The sequence below is a fragment of the Vanellus vanellus genome (genome assembly GCF_965231255.1).
Source record: "Vanellus vanellus genome assembly, chromosome: 1".
In the NCBI taxonomy this organism is placed as follows: Eukaryota; Metazoa; Chordata; class Aves; order Charadriiformes; family Charadriidae; genus Vanellus; species Vanellus vanellus.
In genome coordinates this window covers 200,157,434-200,175,245 of record NC_138905.1, presented here as the reverse complement: position 1 = coordinate 200,175,245, position 17,812 = coordinate 200,157,434, and the positions used below count along the sequence as shown (strand labels likewise).

General features: G+C 38.8%; 1 protein-coding gene across 2 annotated transcripts in view; it reads left to right on the top strand.

Annotated features, from left to right (window-relative positions):
• CDK8 (cyclin dependent kinase 8) overlaps positions 1–17,437 on the top strand; it is a gene marked incomplete at its 5' end in the record, with an annotated part of 94,194 nt that extends 76,757 nt beyond the window's left edge. The window contains 7 exons of one of the 2 annotated variants that reach the window (XM_082488325.1): positions 24–167; positions 2,234–2,303; positions 3,346–3,418; positions 9,653–9,750; positions 11,133–11,211; positions 11,334–11,489; positions 16,140–17,437. In XM_082488325.1, coding sequence (XP_082344451.1) covers positions 24–167; positions 2,234–2,303; positions 3,346–3,418; positions 9,653–9,750; positions 11,133–11,211; positions 11,334–11,489; positions 16,140–16,265 — 746 coding nt within the window. In that variant the 3' untranslated portion in view covers positions 16,266–17,437. Of the gene's footprint in view, positions 1–23; positions 168–2,233; positions 2,304–3,345; positions 3,419–9,652; positions 9,751–11,132; positions 11,212–11,330; positions 11,490–16,139 lie in introns of both variants that reach the window. The other variant, XM_082488324.1, reaches the window with a different exon arrangement.
• Between the last annotated feature and the right edge of the window lie 375 nt (positions 17,438–17,812).

Genomic DNA, 17,812 nt, shown 5'->3' with positions numbered 1-17,812 from the left:
ATTTCTGTTCTCCTTTTTTAAAGATATTTGGGCCATAGGGTGTATATTTGCAGAGCTGCTAACATCAGAGCCAATATTCCATTGTCGACAAGAAGATATCAAAACTAGTAATCCTTATCACCATGACCAGCTGGACAGAATATTCAATGTAATGGGATTTCCTGCAGGTACATACTGTATTTTTTTTTTATCACTGCTGTTCAAAGAAAGATATCTGTATTGCTTTCTTTGTGTATGAAGGTGGCAGCTGATCAAAGCAACAAAGCTGTTCAAACACAATCTTTATTTCATGAGTTATAAATCTAGAATCTAATGGTCATATTAGATACATTTCCTATTATTAATGATAGGGTTATCTTTGTGTATACATATATCAACGTTCTATAATTTTAAAATATCATGTTTAATGGTGGATGATTAAAAATTGGAAGCGATATCTCTGCGTTTCTTCGGTACTGGTTGTAGATTTGGAAAGCAACTGATGATTGTATGAAACCAAGCAAAAATCTATACATTTATTGACTATTATGCAGATACTTAACTCATGCTAAATTAAACGTAGCATTTGAAAGTACGGGAGGGAATTTTTTTTTTTCCCCTTGATAGAAAGCTTGTGATATGAAGAGAATGTCTTTATCCCAAACTGGAACAAGGAACTGGTTGCATGAACCAAAACATGTTACAATGTGGATATCACTTGTTGCAATTCCCCTCAGTGTTGGTCATATGTTGTTTTTCTACAGGCTGTCTTGCATCTTTTCAGTTAATGCTTTGTCTTTTACTGTTCACATGATTGCAGATGTCGGAATAACTGGGGCTTATTTTCACTTTTTGGTCATCTGTCTCCTCACTGCTTGTGTTCCCTGCTGTTGTCCATTCACTATTAATAATCTGTACTCTTCTGGTGGACTTTCTTCTTCCTATCACATGAATTTTATGGTCTTTATGTTTGTGTGGTTCTAGAATTTTGTCATTAAATTTGCTCTTAATTTTCCCTTTCACTCTTTCCTGCCTTCCTTCCCCTTCCCCCCCCTCCCCCCCCTTCATTGCTTCTATGCTGCTGTATGAAATTCCTGGAAGTGTTGCCTTTGCATATTAAGTATTTTTATTTTATTGAAAATACCCCTTAATTTTTTTTTTCCAAGCAATACTGTGTTTTTCTGCTTTTAGCCTAGAATTTTACCCTTTTCTTATGCTTTTCTTACTTCATTTGGGTCTTACCTTTTCTTTGTGTAGCTTTAATAGATGATACTCTCATTATTGTTTTCTGATTGGTTTAAATTATCTTTTCTAATGGTCTGCATTTGATTTTTGAAGGTCTTGGGTTCTTACCAAGAAATATTATTTTTCATTTAACTGCAGCAAACTTTGGGTTTTCTTAATTGACAGTTGCCGTATTTGAAACAGTTTCACATGTCTTTAGGATAGGGGATAGAGAAAGAGGAGAATCTTTTCTTTTAAATAAATAAAAATTAACCTCCGATTTATTCATTCACTTAATGTTTTTAAGCTCCCATTGTTCTGCAATTGTGATAAGACTTAGTAAAGATTTGACTTGAATCAAGCTACTTGCCCACAGAGCCTTTTCAGGAGTTAGAGCGTAATACATTTGGGGCTAGGTACTGACAGGGATTTTTTTGTTTTATTTTTAAATCTATTTCAGGCTTTGTCTACACAGAGAAGTTGAGATGAAGTATACTTTAATTTGAGTATGCAAATATTACTTTTTCTTAACCTTTTGTTGGCTAACAGTATTTCTTTTGCATTGAGACAGCAGAAATTTACACAGTACCCCTGGGCATTTTCCTGTAACTAAAGACAGTGCTGTGAGAATGGAAAATCCCTTAGAAGGAGACAGCATTTGCAGGAGTCCTGTGTACTCCTGTCCTGAGATCACGACTATAAATTAAATAACAGTCCTGAAGAGTGCAAGCATGGTGGCTGACGTGGTTTTCTTCTGTGTTGTCTTCTGAGCATATGGTGATCTTCACTGTAGCTGGTAGCTGTTTTTAAGTTCTCAAGTTAATCAGTGCACAACTCTTGGGTGTTGGTATTGTGAAGATCTGTTGTGAAGAGGTGATGAAGGAATATGAGCCAAGGATTACAAAGAAATTAGTAACTGCAAGATTAGAGAAGGAGAAAAAAAAATCAGGTCTACGGAGATACTTGGAAAACCTCTGTTTTACTTGGGAGGGGGGAAGAAAAAAATTATTAATAAATATTGATTTTGCAGATAAAGACTGGGAAGACATAAAAAAGATGCCTGAACATTCAACTTTAATGAAAGATTTCCGGAGAAACACGTAAGTCTGCTTTGAGTTGAGCTTTCGTGAGAAAGCGTATTTCACTTCTCCCTCCTACCCTAGATTTCTTGTAGCTCGGGATGTTTTCTATGTAAGTGCCAAACAAGGACTATGAAATGGTTATGACTTAGATTGTGAAAAAAAGAAAAACAAAATAGTTTCATAATGGTGAACTTGGCCTGTTGAGGTGGTGTGAATCAGAAGAGTGACCAGAGACACTGTAAATGGTAAGGTGGCAGGTGTGAAATGAGTGATGCCAGTAAGACCCCACGCAGCTCTGAAGATTGCTGAGCATAGTTTGTCACAGCTGTTTCCAAATCTGTGGTACTGGAAATTACTTTTCTGTGATAGCTGCATAAAAGGGATGTGGTAACCTTATACTGTTTCCAGCAAACAGTGGGTGTAATTGTTAGGTTTGGTGTCTTAAGGTAGCTTATGAAGGCTAAAGAAAAGAATACCTTTCAGTTTTGCTGTCACATTGCCAGAGTCTAATACCTGCACTTAAGAGCCCACGCTGTTGCCCTGTTTCCATGCTGAGGGATTTGGGGCTGTACCGTTACATACATTTCCTGCCTCTGCCATGCTATTGTAACCATTTAAAACCTTATTTCTGAGTTCCTCTTCAAAAAAGTGAATTCATGGATGTACTTGTAGCAACCTGTGCATTGCAGGAGAGTGTTAAGATGGGCTTAGTATTTATCTCCGTGTTTACTCGTATTAGAAATATACAGAATGAAACTGTATGGTAGTAAAATAGCTAAAAGGCAGTTTAAATCCAAGTGGTAGTTTACTGTCTGCGTGTGGGTTCAAAGTGTGCTTTTTGGGTGGATGTGATGTGGTTTTGCAAGCATGTGAAGTAGAGACGTGTTTCTGTAGTGTCTGAATGATTTTTAAGCAATCTCTGGTAGTTGTGGTTTTTCCCTGCTTAGTGGATTAGCAATGGAGACTAAATTGTTCTTATTAATGGTTTGTGGCTACTAAGCAAACTTTGCAGTATCGGGGATTTGCATATTAGAAAAGTCACTTTTTTTTCCTTTTTTAGGTATACCAACTGCAGCCTTATCAAATATATGGAAAAACATAAAGTTAAACCAGATAGTAAGGCATTCCACTTGGTAAGTTCCTACACGCGTGAAAAATCAACCCCCTCATATAGGTTACAGTTGTTCAAAAGTGAGAGTTGAGTTGGTGTCAAATACACTGTGACTAACTTTAATTATAAAATAAGGTATAATATTTATAAGATAAAGTTAAGAATAACAGTCTGCAATCTGAGAATTGCAAAACGACCTTATCTTATCACATGGATAAAATGATTCTGTGAGTCATTCACTGGATTAGATTCTGTATCGAGTATACCAGTTTTCAGTCTTTAAGTCATGTTTAGTTTGTAATTGTTTGCAGTGTTGCTGCAACTCTTACCCTTTTTGCTGCTTGACATACTTTTAATAGCCTATTTCTTTCTTTTTAATAAATTCCTAAATGCCTAATTTTTTACATATTCTTTATTAAGCTTAGATATTACAGACTTAATACACACAAAAAATTAACTTGAGACTTGAACGTGTAGTTTGGAAAATTTTAGTGTCTTCCTGGTGCACTAAGGCACTTCCTGCTACACTTTGTAGCTCTCCTATGAAAACTTCCTAGTACTCTTATAACAATGATTTCCTCTCTAGAGTGTATAACTTTTAAAAAAAATTATTTTAAATTATTATTATTATTTAAAATTATTTTAAAATTATATTATTTAAAATTATTTTATTATTTAAAATCCAGTTAAAATTATATACTTGCGCAGCCCTGGAAGTGCCTGTGTTATGTTGTTCCAGAAATTACTATATTTGGCCTTTTCTTCAGTGTTTTAAAGAACATTCAAGTCTCAAAGAAAAACTTTATATATATATATATATATATATATACATGGAGAAGAAAGAATTTAAGTATATCTAGTCTCTCTGAATGGACATTCTTATCTTGATATTTTCAGGCCAGAATTATAAGGCAAATATATTATTTGTGGGGGCAGGAATAAGGGAAGAAAACAGGAAGCTTTTTGATCTTGGAGATGACAGGAATAAACTGGAGAAAAGGGAAGATGGTTAAGAAGCCTGGGTGTCCCAGGACCTTGTGGCTTTTGTTCAAGTCACTGGAAGCTGTACCTTCTCTGATGATCAGACCCAAGGGCTTTTAAGCAGCCATCTTTTTTTGTTCAGTGCTTTTTCCTCTATATAAATTTGGGAATTTATCTTTCAGTCAGAGCAGCTCTGAGGCAATATTCTTCTTGTGGCATACTGCACAAGTATTATTTAATGGGGGTTTCCAAGCAGATGGGTTGTACTGCAACTGGTCTAAAATAGAATGTATATTCAAGGTTCAGATTAAAGCCAAAAGTATAACCAGCTGAATCAGGTACTCATTGCACAAAGTTACCTGGTGGTTGTACCATTATGCATCATTTACTGTGAAGTGGCTCTGCTCTCTAAAGTTGAAAGTTGGTGAAATACTAGAGGTGTTTACATAAGCAAGGAAACGAGGCCTCTCTGATAAAGATTTTAGATTTTTGTAGCCAAGCACAATTGGAAGCTACAGAGCACTCTGTGTTTGTATGTAATGCATAAAAAGTTTACGTTGATCTGTGAAGAACTGAAGTGTTCAAACTGAAGTGTTTGCAGTGAAGCAAAAAACAATGAACGTGAAGTATCTGTTGAATATGATGTTTCACACTGGATGGGGTTTGAATACAAAAACTCATCCTTGGACACTTAAGTGAAGCAAATTGAGTGAATTTGCAGATCTTTCTCATCAGCCACTCTAAGCTGGCGTTCCATAAAATTATGCAACTGTATGCATCAGTACTTAACCTAACTTCATCTTCTTTGAGAACACACATGCTGCTTGTCACCTACAAATGTGACTTGTGACATATTTGGAGTCTAAAGCTCTCAAAACTATGTTGCTGTACCAAAATCTGAAAGCAGCTAATTATCACTAATGACAAATAGCTGAGAAAACTCAGTTCTGCCTATTAAAATCAGTCGCATTAGATTTTCATATCACACCTAGGCAATCTGAGGTTAAAAACTTTTTCCAGACAACAACCTGTTGTCTGTGACTTCATGTCATGCCAGTAACATGGCCAGTGACTTCACGTAATCCAAGTGCTTTTCCTCTGCCTCGATTCCTCAACTATTTCTCTCTCATCGCTCTCCAGTCTCTTGGTTTAACACCAAGCTCAGGTAAAAGTCAGGTAGTTCAGGCTTTGCTGTACATCTTGGCAGTCCATAAAAAGACTTGCTCTGAACGAACTGACTTCTCTTACGAGCTGTGAGTGCTCTGGCCAAACCAACCTGAAATTTCTCATCTGCTCTCCCAGTCTTGCAAGTTTAGAAATTGTTTTCAACACAGCAACAAAACTAGACGGAAAATAATCACACGACAATAGCTTAAAACACTTAACTACAGCGTTTTCTCTTCTCCCTGCAGTATCACAACAGGGTAATAACCGTTTGAATGTATTCAGCATGTTTGCTTTTGTACCCAAAAGCAGTGGTTACATTAAAATGCAAAATCAAGAAATGGCGTCCTTTACCAGGCCACTACCACCCCTCCATCCTTGGTCATATCTCTTAGTACCAAACGAGGACCAGGAGGTGAGCTTGAGCATGGACTCCTGACCGAACATGCTGCTCAACTGCTGCCTCATCCACTCGCTCCAGTTTGGATATCCACCCACCTTTTCTCAACAGAACTGATAGCAAGAGAGTGAGCTTCCTACAATTTGGATGGTGTCAGTCAGTGTCACGCAAGATAAAAAATAGGGTATTTAATAGTTTAGATGTAGCCATGTTCTTTTATACCTCCTGTAGATATGGATTGTGAGGAAAGTACTGTGAAGTTCATAGTTAATTAGCTCTAATAGAACTTTCTTAGTTTTCTGCTAACTGCTGTCTGTCAGAACAATTCACTGAAAATCAGATTCCATTTAAAACCCCTGGTCTTTCCAAAGTAACATCTTAAAACACTGTTGGGGTGCTGTCAAAATTGGAAGGTACCTTAGGTTTCCACTCCTGTTGTTTGAGGGTAAGCTGAACTGCAGATGAGTGCCTTAGGCCCCTCCACCAGAGCCTGAAAAAGTTCAGCGAGTCTCGTGGTACCAGTTCTTCCAGAGATACTCCAAGGTCTTACTCTTCCACAAGCTGTCTCGCAGCCCTTTTACTCTCTGCATTAGAACAGATAAAAAAGCTGTTTACATCTACTATTGTAAAACATGCCAGAACTAATAATTCCAGGACTAGTAAATCCTGGATTGTTGTCACTGCCAAAAATGAAATGTTTTCATTTCCCAACTTGAATTAACCAGATTTTTTCCCTCTTTCCTGACACTCATGCACATGGTCCCTTTTCACATGCAGAACTGATGTGTTAACATGAGGCAACTTTGGCTCCTTCCTGCTTTTGCAGCTTACGCTTTTTTCTGCTTTCACTTTCCTGATTTTGTTTTCCTACTTATTTGTTTATGCCCTAGAAAATGGGTACGCAGCTGCTGCTCCTGGCTAATTGAGTGATGCTTCATCTTCCATTTGGTCGCTTTGGTCCATATGAACTGTAGTGATTGTCCCATTCATTGCTGATCTATGAAGTTTACTTTTTGTTATGTCATTCAGCCAGCTGATCTTTTAATTGAACAATTTTTAAAATAGAAAATATTTGTAATAATAAGTGGAAGATTCAGTTCTGTGCTGGCATCTGAACAAGGGGCAAAATAGGACTTTTGATCCCCTGTGTGTTAATGGTCGCGCAATCATTAAACTTTTCTTGCAGGTTCTATTTTCCGTTGCTGATTATGACCAAATTTGCTCACATCTTGTCAGTGTGTGTTGGACAGCTTTATAACCTAATTGCCAGAAACGATGCCAGAATTTTGCAATGGGTTTTGATTGTGATGTTTTTCAGCACATTGGCAATTGTTTTCCATTTTTTGCCTTCCCCTTTTCTGGCACCAGGGATTGCTTTTTGTGTTGTTTGAGAGAACAAGAATTGTTCTGTTCGAACTGATATTCTACAAAGACTACATGCGGACTCAGAGAGCTGAAATAACTTACTGTGAGTCCTTGTTGTTGATATGGAAAACAAAACGGGATTGGTGGTAGTAATACATATTTATTATGTTCTTAACCATGCCATTAAAACTGAAGGCTGAGGAGAGAAACGTACTGTCTAACTTTAGCGATCTGCAGCGTGGAGGCCTTCATTGTGGTTGTGTATGTTCACTCAATAGGTAGTGAAAGGAGATGACCAGTTCAGACGTAGGTCATGACACTGGATCTTTATAAAAAGGTGAATTTAATCCCATGAAAAGTATGAATAGCAAATGTAATATTAATATTGTTTGCCTCTGTAGTTTCTGCGTAAGTTGTTATATCCATGATTAAAAAAAAAGCTATAGGTTAAAAGTGTAGCATTTCTTTTACAGATCATTGGCTTTGACAATATGTCACAGTGTTAGTTTTGCCTTGGACACTGTATTCTATGGTGAAACATGAAGACTCACTATTTTCCTTTTTCCATGGAGTATCTGAGGGTTATCTTGTTCTGCCTTGTTCTGTTCTTGTTGTTTGTCCAGCATAGCTGTATTCCACAAAACTGCTGGGTGTATGGGGAGAAAAATATCCACGTACACCAGACCTTTTGAATAAGAGACACATACTTTTAGAATGCATCACTGCAATTCACTGCTAGAGTAAAATAAAATCACTCTGGTCTGCTATTCCTAAAATGGAGAAAAATCTTCAGACCCATGGAGGCAGCATGATGTTTCTAATATGTTTTTTATTGAAAATCACTGTAGAGGTGCTGCAGTGACAAATGTATAGAGTCCAGCCAGCTTCTGAAACATTGACATAGGTGCAAAATGAAAGTGGAAGAGTAAAAACAGTACAAACAGTAAAACTGGTTTTTAGAGTTACCTTTCAATATCTAACGCTGTGCTGAATTTAGACTTCATGTCTGTTCTTGGTATTTGAAGTTACTCAAGAGGAGCTTCTGGCTATGCATCCTAAGCATTTCTCATAACATGTCCATCTAAGTAGCAATGTTTGTAACTTCCTTTTTATACAAATTTTTCCCTTTGCTTTGGTCAGGTCAATTTTATTTTCGTAAGCTTTCATTTGTGTATTACCTTAGGATTTTTGCTCTGCTGTCTGTTGCTGAAGCATCTTGTTTGTGCTTTTTTTTTTTTTTTTTTTTTTTAAAGTTGGGCATCAGGCAGCACATAGTATGCTTCTTAGCCCTCTGATTTTGCTTCCTCTTAAGTGCAGTGTAATTGAAGAAACCAGGCTCAATATGTGCATGTTGCATCTTGTGGGAAGTGAACAGACCATTAAAGGGAGAAGGACTTGGGAGTACGGGTGAATGAATAGCTGGACATGAGCCGATAATGTGCGCTCACAGCCCAGAAAGCCAACTGTATCCTGGGCTGCATCAAAAGAAGCATGACCAGCAGGTTGAGGGTGGGGATTCTGCCCCTCTACTCTGCTCTGGTGTGACCCCACCTGGGGTCCAACTCTGGAGCCCTCAGCACAGGAAAGACATGGACCTGTTGGAGCAGGTCCAGAGGAGGGCCACAAAAACGATCGGAGGGCTGGAACACCTCTCCTATGAGAACAGGCTGAGAGAGTTGGGGCTGTTCTGCCTGGAGAAGACTCGACTCTGGGGAGACCTTGTAGCGGCCTTTCAGTACTTAAAGCACACCTACAGGAAAGATGGGAACAAACTTTTTAGCAGGGCCTCATGTCATAGGACAAGAGGTAATGGTTTTAAACTAAAAGAGGGTAATTTAGACTAGATATAAGGAAGAAAGTTTTTACAATGAGGGTGCTGAAACACTGGAGCAGGTTGCCCAGAGAGGTGGTCGATGCCCCATCCCTGGAACCATTCAAGGCCAGGATGGACAGGGCTTTGAGCAACCTGATCTAGTTGAAGATGTCCCTGCTCATTGCAGGGACGTTGGACTCGATGACCTTTAAAGATCTCTTCCAACCCAAACTATTTTATGATTCTATGGTTAAAGCTGCTGATATGTCATGGAAACTCTGAATGTTGTTGTTGGAACACTTTTGCCTGGACCTAACTGTGTGTCGTGGGCTTTGCAAGTAAAAATAGGTGGTTTTCGATGGGAAGTGAAGTTACTATTTTAACAAGAGGGAAGAATGTGATTATGCCATTTATGGTTAGGGTTTTGAGTTCACACACATTTGTATCAGCTTGGCTTTCAGCAATAATACTCACAGTGAAGTTTCTGTAAACCATTTTGGTAACACAGAGTTTTTTATCTCTTGTTTTTGCAGCTTCAGAAATTGCTCACTATGGATCCAATAAAGAGAATTACCTCAGAACAGGCTATGCAGGATCCCTATTTCTTAGAAGATCCTCTTCCCACATCCGAGTAAGTGGTCAGTTTATTAACCGATCAGTACATCCAGAGATGCTTTAGAAACGCGTGCTTTCTCTCTGCTATAAATATGTTTGTGAATATTGAGCTAAATACTTACTCTCTAACAGCCAAAGAAAGCTATAACCACTAAAATGCCATTTGTGGTTTTTAAAATTAAGTAGCATTCTTATTAATCTCTTGCTTTATGGAACTTTGATCCTATTAGTCCCAGCACTAATCTTGTTATTCACTGACAGGTTGATTATGCACGCTACAGATCTTTGTAGACAACTGCTAAGTGCCTGCAGGTCCACTTCTCTGCTCCAGAATGCCATATGACACTCTCTAATTAGCTTACATTTTTCTGTCTTAGCCTTTGTTGTAAATTCAGTGGGTGGGGGAAGTCAACTCTGGGTCTCTGTGCTGTCATCCTTAACAACTTAAATCCATTTTCTGTAGACACTCCTCTTTTTTTGTTTGCACAGGGAGATTTACAAAAGGAAGAAAATTTAGGGACAATGAGTGATTTTGTTAAAAATTAAGCCCACCTCCCAAAAGACTAGCCAGAGAGCATGATTGTACGCCTTTTTAGGAAGGCTATTAGTGCATCCTGTGTATGATTCTCTACCATTATCTAGGGAAGAATGTATAAAATATGGTATGTATATTTATAAGTAATTAATTAAAAATGAAATTATTTCACTAAAACCTACTGGATTATTTATAACAGCTCCTGACCCGTCTCTGTGATTTAATGTTGTCATGTGAATGATTTGCTTTTGCAGAAACTGCTTTTAGGACAGCGTTTGGCTTTTTTCTCAACGTTAGGTTGGCATTTTAATGTGAATACACAATGAATAATGCTAACGGGTGTACAGAGACTTTATTATAAATGCGTTCTGCTGATTAAGGGCAGGTAAATATTAGCTTGCAGTAGCAAATTCATGCAGACCATGAGATATGAATTGACAGATTAAATTTCTAGGTATTTTTAAACTTTGTTCCAGGTGGTTTTATTAATAGTCAGTGGAGTTTCCAGGAGTATTTTTAGTTAGTCCTGGGGTTGTGAATTACGTGATAGCTGGACTAAGATAGCTTTGTGCCCTTGCAGATATCTAACAGGTGGTGTACCTTTCCAGACGCCAGTTACCAGAAGTCATGAAAACTATTAGGAGTTTGACTGTATAAGAGGCAGTTGAAGATTAAAAGTAAATGTTGAATAGGTTTACTAAGTTCAGAACATGATGAAAGTAAGACGGGGAAAACTTCTCTGTTAGTTACAGATATTAGGCTGTGGCTCAGGCAACTTGAAACTAGCATGGGTGAAGTATGAATCTTACAGGTCTAACCCTTCTGTTCTAATACAGTGATAAATAGACTTTTCTGGGGGACAGTGTTTTTGCAGGTTGTCAAATCCCTTACCCAAAACGAGAATTTTTAACAGAAGAAGAACCAGATGATAAAGGAGACAAAGTAAGTACTGGAAGAACAGTATCATCATGCTTCACTGGCTTTCACACTATTTCCTGTTTTCGTGTTACTTCACGTACTGCTTTTGAGTTGAATTTTTTCTTTGTGTTTAAACTATTGAGAAGAACCAGCAGCAGCAGCAGGGCAATAACCATACTAATGGAACTGGTCATCCAGGGAACCAAGACAACAGTCACACACAGGGACCCCCACTGAAAAAAGTGAGAGTTGTTCCTCCTACCACTACCTCAGGTGGACTTATTATGACCTCAGACTATCAGGTATTTGGTTTATTCATATATTGTGTATTTGGTTCTCATGTTTACAGCAGTTTCTCTTTAAGCTAAAAAAATAATTTTGTAAATGTCACTGTATTAACTGGTATTTTTTGGCATCTTTCAGATGTTTTTTTCAGATGCGTTTAGTTGATGGTTTGCCTGTAAATTGATATGCTGATGCTCTTTAGGTTAGCAGTAAGGAAATTAGGATCAGAGATTATTACAGTTACTAATTTTTACCTTCATATTGAGGAACGCTGATTGTGGAACAGGAGCCTGTATTGCCGCACTCTGTATCACCTGGAAATACCATTCCTTATTTGAACAAGCCTGTAACAGTAGGAGGCAAGGATATTGCAGTAAACAAGCTGTGAAATAAGAATCTGAACAAGAGTTTTAGTTGGGGAAATGGATTGGAAAGCAATATTTGGGATGGGAAACAGAAAGACTTTACATGATGCTGTCATAATCTCTGTTTTGAAGACCAAGGCAGATTCCAGGTATTCCGGATCTGAAGAGGCGGTGGGGGTGTTGGCAATCAATGAGTGAGGAGTAAGAGGAGTGTAGGAAAAAAGCATGAGGAAAACTTGAAAACTGTGTTCTAGCCGTCCTGCATTTGAGTTTATGGTCAAACATTAGGAAATTGCAGGAGTCTGGAGGAGGAGAATATCTGAGAGTCATCCCAGGGAACGATACCTGAATTTGTGGGTTTGGATGAGATTACTCCCAGAGAAGACAGAACCTTTAGTTAATGCAAGCTAAGAAATTGTAAAAGAGGAACAAGGAAGACTTTTCAAATGACGTGCATAGGAGTAGTTAGAGAGGTGGCAGATTTTGGAAGCCTAGGGAATAGAAGATCTCAAGAGGAGGCATACTGGTGAAAATGTTAGCCTGCAGGAGCTGATAAATACTTGTTCACATGGAGTGCATAGTGCAGAAGGCCAATTGGAAGAGAGTCTCTGATGGAATCGAAAGATGGGGAAGTCAGAAATTGCTGGCAGTGTTTTCAGTTAATTTAAAGACGCAAAAGGATAGTCTGTCCTTCCATCCCTCCCCCAATATCTGGAACCCACTCAAAACTTAGGGAGACTTAAAGAATGCTGTCAATAAACCTGCTGCTGTCAGCTTGCTTTTCACAGTTTGACGCTGTTTCTCCATAAACACCAGTGGTTTTGAAATCTTTCATTTTGGAGTTTGTTCTTGAGCGTACCAGATGTCCTCAAAGGCTGCTTGGGGATGTTACCCTCATCCTTGCATAGATCTCTGCATTTCCAGCATTGGGAAAAACTTGAGAGTACCGAAAAATGTAAACCAAGGTCATTTTCAGGAGCACTGCTCTAAGATCCTTCATATAGTCCACAAGTGCCTTTGCTCAGCTCATCCCAGGACATAAATAGCATTTCAGTTTTCAAGTTGTTCTTCTTGAACAATACAAATGTTTAGAGCTCTGTGAAACAGTGGTCAGTCTTAACTACAGTACTGCAGTTTGGGGTGCCTCTAAGTGTAAACATTGTCTTTCTTTTACTTGGGTTATGCATCACAGAGCACTCCTTTACATGAGATTCATCCCATTCAGTTTGACAAGCTGCAAAGTTGATTGCTGTTTGGGCCTTTTAGCTGTCTCTGTCTACTAATTCTGTTCTGTGTGTGTATTTTTAAGAAGGCAAATGCAACTCTCTCTTAATCTTCCCCTCGTGTTGAGCCACATATCTAAGGAGACTGATGCAGAGGTTGCACATACTGTGTCAGGGAGCCCCATTTACATGCCCTATTTACATGCCCTTCACCTCATTTTGCTACTGCAGCTTGGCAGTTTGAACAAACTTCAGCTTCCACTTCCTTGAGCAAGGGCTGAGATTTGCTAGTTGAGAAGTCAGAAGACTCAGATTGCTTCAGCAGGAGTTGATGCTGGTTTGTTTTCAACTCACATTCATCAAAACTTTTGTACTCTCAGATGTCCATCCCAGGATTGTAGCTGGGGGTAGCCTTTGTCAAGAAATGTAATTTCAGAATAATTTTTCCTTGAGATAGTGATAACTGCTATTTTGCTATCTCAGGAGCTCTTATTGGTAAGTTGACTGCTCCTGACTAATCTTTTTGCTGTGTCTTTAGGAGACAAACCACCTGGTTTAAAAAAAAAAAAAAAATAAATCTGTCCTACAGCCTTGCAAGAAGGCAGTGGGTAGATTTTTTTTCTGATTAAGGTATCTGGAAAACATGGTAATCAAAGGGAGGAGACTTGAACTTGCTGGCACTGGAACAAAAGCAGTTAAGAGTTGCTTATTGGTGGTTTCAGGTCTCCCTGAAAAAAATTCCTCACATTTTTTGCTTCTGATCCTGCAACTTGAGTAGACGGCAAACAAATACTACAATACAGCCCTCTGTTTTAATCAAACACCTGTTCCTTTGTTCTTCATTTAATTTGCTCAAATTCCCCATATAAAGCTTGTGAAGAAGGATTGCCATCTCCTGGGCAAGACACACTAAGGCAGTTTCTCCATCCACTCAGAAGTCGAATTACTCTGTGCAGAGCAAGTTGACCTTGTATCCTTTTCTGCCATGCATAAAAATAGTAGACACATGGCACACAGGCTTCCTTGCCTTCTCATTTAAATCTGGAATGTGACACTTCCAAAGGCAATGTGGCTAAACAGGCTGGAGCAATTCCACTACTGAGCTTTTGCTTGTGATTAGCCTCTCTGGGTGCTTAATGGTATCTATAAAAGACTGGATATTTACATTTGTTCTTAAACAAAAGCCATTTGTTGTGCTGGGTGTCGTGAAAGAGTCTGATTTCTTTTTTTGTTTTTTTTTTTTTAATTGCGTCCATCTAAAATAAGATCTGTCTTAGAAGTCAGGTTGCAGAAAATGTTTACAACTGACATGAATGGTCAGTATTTAAATGGTTAAACTTGTGACAGTTTCCTACATACAGGAGCCACACTTGTGCAAAAAGAATATTCAGAAAAAGAATACTCTGAAGTACGTCCTGTATTTGTTACATGGAGCAGGGTGACCCAGAGCTGTGACAGTGACTTCGTCCATCTCTCAAGACTGAAGGCAAATGTCACAAAAGCTCAGTCTCTGTGTTGATGGTGCAGTTCATCAGTGCTGGTTTGTTCCTGCTGGCATTAAGTGCTGCTCCAGCTTTTCTTCCCCTTTATGCTGTACACCCCCAAAGAATTAGCTCAGTCCTGTGAGCACATGTTAACAGGTAGAGTTTTCCTTTTCATTTCTGCCATCATCTCAGCATCCTGGTTATAGCTTCCATTGTAAATGCTGAACAGCAGGAAAAAAATGAGCTGCTATTTATTATTTCATGTTGCGACTTATAAAATCTGTAAAGCTATTTTAATATTTTACTTTTTCAGGATGTTGGTTCACCATAGTTTTGTGTATTCAGGTCTCAGTAGCAATACCCTAGCCCTGGAATATTCACCTTAGAGAAGTTTCCAGACCTTTACTAGAAACAGCTTTTGCTAAAAATCCTAATACATCTTGTGATACCAAGAGTTCACAAGTTACACAACAGTTTCTAAATGCTGCAGAATTTGTGTATGTGTAAAGCTTAACATAAATGTAAAATAGCACAGTAATGTCCTGAAACTGTGTTAATTTAATGAAATGTTAAACGCTACTAAGCACTCATGCTTAGATTGAAAATCTGACAATCTTTTTTCCTTTATAATGCATGATGTGTAAATAGCTAACTTCTAGGTTAAAATTGAAGTAGGCAGTTGCTGGTTTGCTCAGAGTTTCTTGCAGTGATGAATGCTCCGCTCAATAAATAATTGTAGAAATGCTGGTTGAAAGGGCCTTGAGACCTTCTAGCCCGGTCTCCCACTGGAAGCAGGACTGTTGCTAATGCTAAATCAGGTCAGCCATGGCTTTGTTCAGCTGAGTCTTAAAAAGCTCTGTAGTCGGAGACTTCACAGCATCTCTGGGCAAGTTCTTCTAGTGCTATACTGGTCTCTTAGTGATTTCTTTTTTTAAATTTTTTTTTTTTTTTACCCCTAATGTCCAACCTGAACCTTCCAGGCCACAGTCTATGGTCATTTCTCCCTGAAATACTGAGTTCCACTGGGAAGTCTGTGGCTGTTCTTTACCTCTCCTTCAAGTATTTGTAAGGCTGCTGCTAGATGACACCGTAGCCTAAATAATCACAGCGCTCTCAGCCTTTTACTCCTAGGGCACACAAAAGGGTGTCAAGCATATCCTTTGTATAAGAAAATCTCCAGAATAATGCTCGTCAGCAGCAAGTTGCACAGATGTTTGGACCTCCACCCCAACATACCTTCTTGGTAGGGGAAGGGAGCAAGTGGAGAAGACTGCTGCTGTGAGCGGTGGTTGCCTTGTGTAACATGCAGGTGTACCGTAGCCATCTGGAGGGCTGGCTGGAGGTTTGACTATGATAGGTGTAGATTCACAGGTGGTAATTAGGGTGGATAACTAAAGGGTGGTAGCTCTCACTGTCTAATCTGGTATTCCTGATGTTCATACCTACACCTGCTGTAATCAGAGTAGGTGAAAAGAAGCCTGGAAGTGCAGCTGCTTTGAGACTGTGTGCTTGGTGCCTCTTGAAGAACTAAATCAGTAGGTGATGTCTTGCAATGTATGAAGGATAGCATTTCCTCTGCTTTTGCCCCTCTACAGCGTTCCAACCCCCATGCTGCCTACCCCAACCCTGGACCAAGCACATCACAGCCACAGAGCAGCATGGGATATTCAACTACCTCCCAGCAGCCCCCACAGTACTCGCATCAGACACATCGGTACTGAGCTGCATCCCAATAACGCCAATGCACTGTTGCTAATGCTGCAGGACCGGCCGCGCAGCTGCCTGCCTGGAACCCGGCTTGGGCCACGAGAATGTACTGTACAACCACACCTCCAACCTGTCCGATCGCCACGATCCACCCCCTTCCACAGAGCGGAGTAGTGGCTCCCAAATTGTACCTGGTTTTTTGGGGTTAGACTTGAAAAGAAAGTGCTAGCACAGTTTGTGTTGTGGATATGCTACTTCCATAGTTTACTTGACATGGTTCAGACTGACCGATGCATTTTTTTTCAGTGACAGTCTGTAGCAGTTGAAGCTGTGAAATGTGCTAGGGGCAAGCATTTTTGTTGTCGTATGTGGTGAATTCTCTTGATGTAACAACTTTATCTGACCAATAGTACACAACATCTTTGAACTGGTACTTGAAGCATACAGTATATGTTACCATGGCAAAAAAGCAAACTAACCGTGACTCCGATTGAGACAATTTTGATAGACGTTTATTTTTAGTGACTTTTGTGGGTTGGTTCAGTTTCCACCTCGATCAATGTTTTATGACCGACACGATTGCTACAATGAGATTTTTTTTTTTAAGAACATGGAAACGTTTGCATTTTTTCCCAGCAATTACAAATGTCCCAAAGATTAATTTCCAACATAAGTTTTTGGTTTTGTTTTTAAATCTATGACTTGACTGGTATTAAAGCTGCTATTTGATAGTAAAATAAGTATGTTGTCATTGATATAAACATGTTTGGTTCAGCAAACAAACTAAAATGATTGTCATAGACAGTGTTTTATTTTTTTCCTGTTGGTGTTAATGATTTGTGAGCATGCTTTGGGATTAAAAAAGCATGAGTGATATTTCCTAAAAAGGTGCGGCATCCATTCAGATATTTCGTCATGATTTTTGAGAACCAGCTTGGTGTAGTGGATTTTAAATTTTGTTCAGTTAATTATTTCTTTTAAATGTTCGCACGTTGTTTAGGGGTGCCATTCCTACAGCAGAGGATCAAGGTGTTAGGAGAGCCTTAGAATTTATGAGGAAAAACTTACATACAATGTACTGTATCAAACTATTTTACATGAATGACGCAAGTATTCTGAATAAAAAAAAATCAAACATTGTTAAAACAAGGTGTTATGTAATAAATTTATTTTTCATAAATCTGCATATGACCTTTGCCTGTATTCCTTTTTATCAACGACAACACCCGTTCCCCATCGTACATCTGTATCGGGTTGAGTCCTGAGAAACAGTATCTGACAGGAATTTTTCTTGCAAGCGAGCAGGCTTCTGTTAACCGCTGAGAAGGAATTATTTTTCTTTAATAGCAGAAAAAAATACAGTGCCTTCACAAAATGTCATTACCCCTGTTGTGTACATGTAGCTGATCAGCTGGAGATACGCCGAACTTGGGTTTATTACTAGTTACATTTCATAGATCAGACAGCTCCTTTTCATCTACAGAATCTAGAGACGTTCCTCTCTGAATAGTTCTTCTAAGGTTTCTGTAATTCGTTCTTATCTTGGTATCTAATACCACAC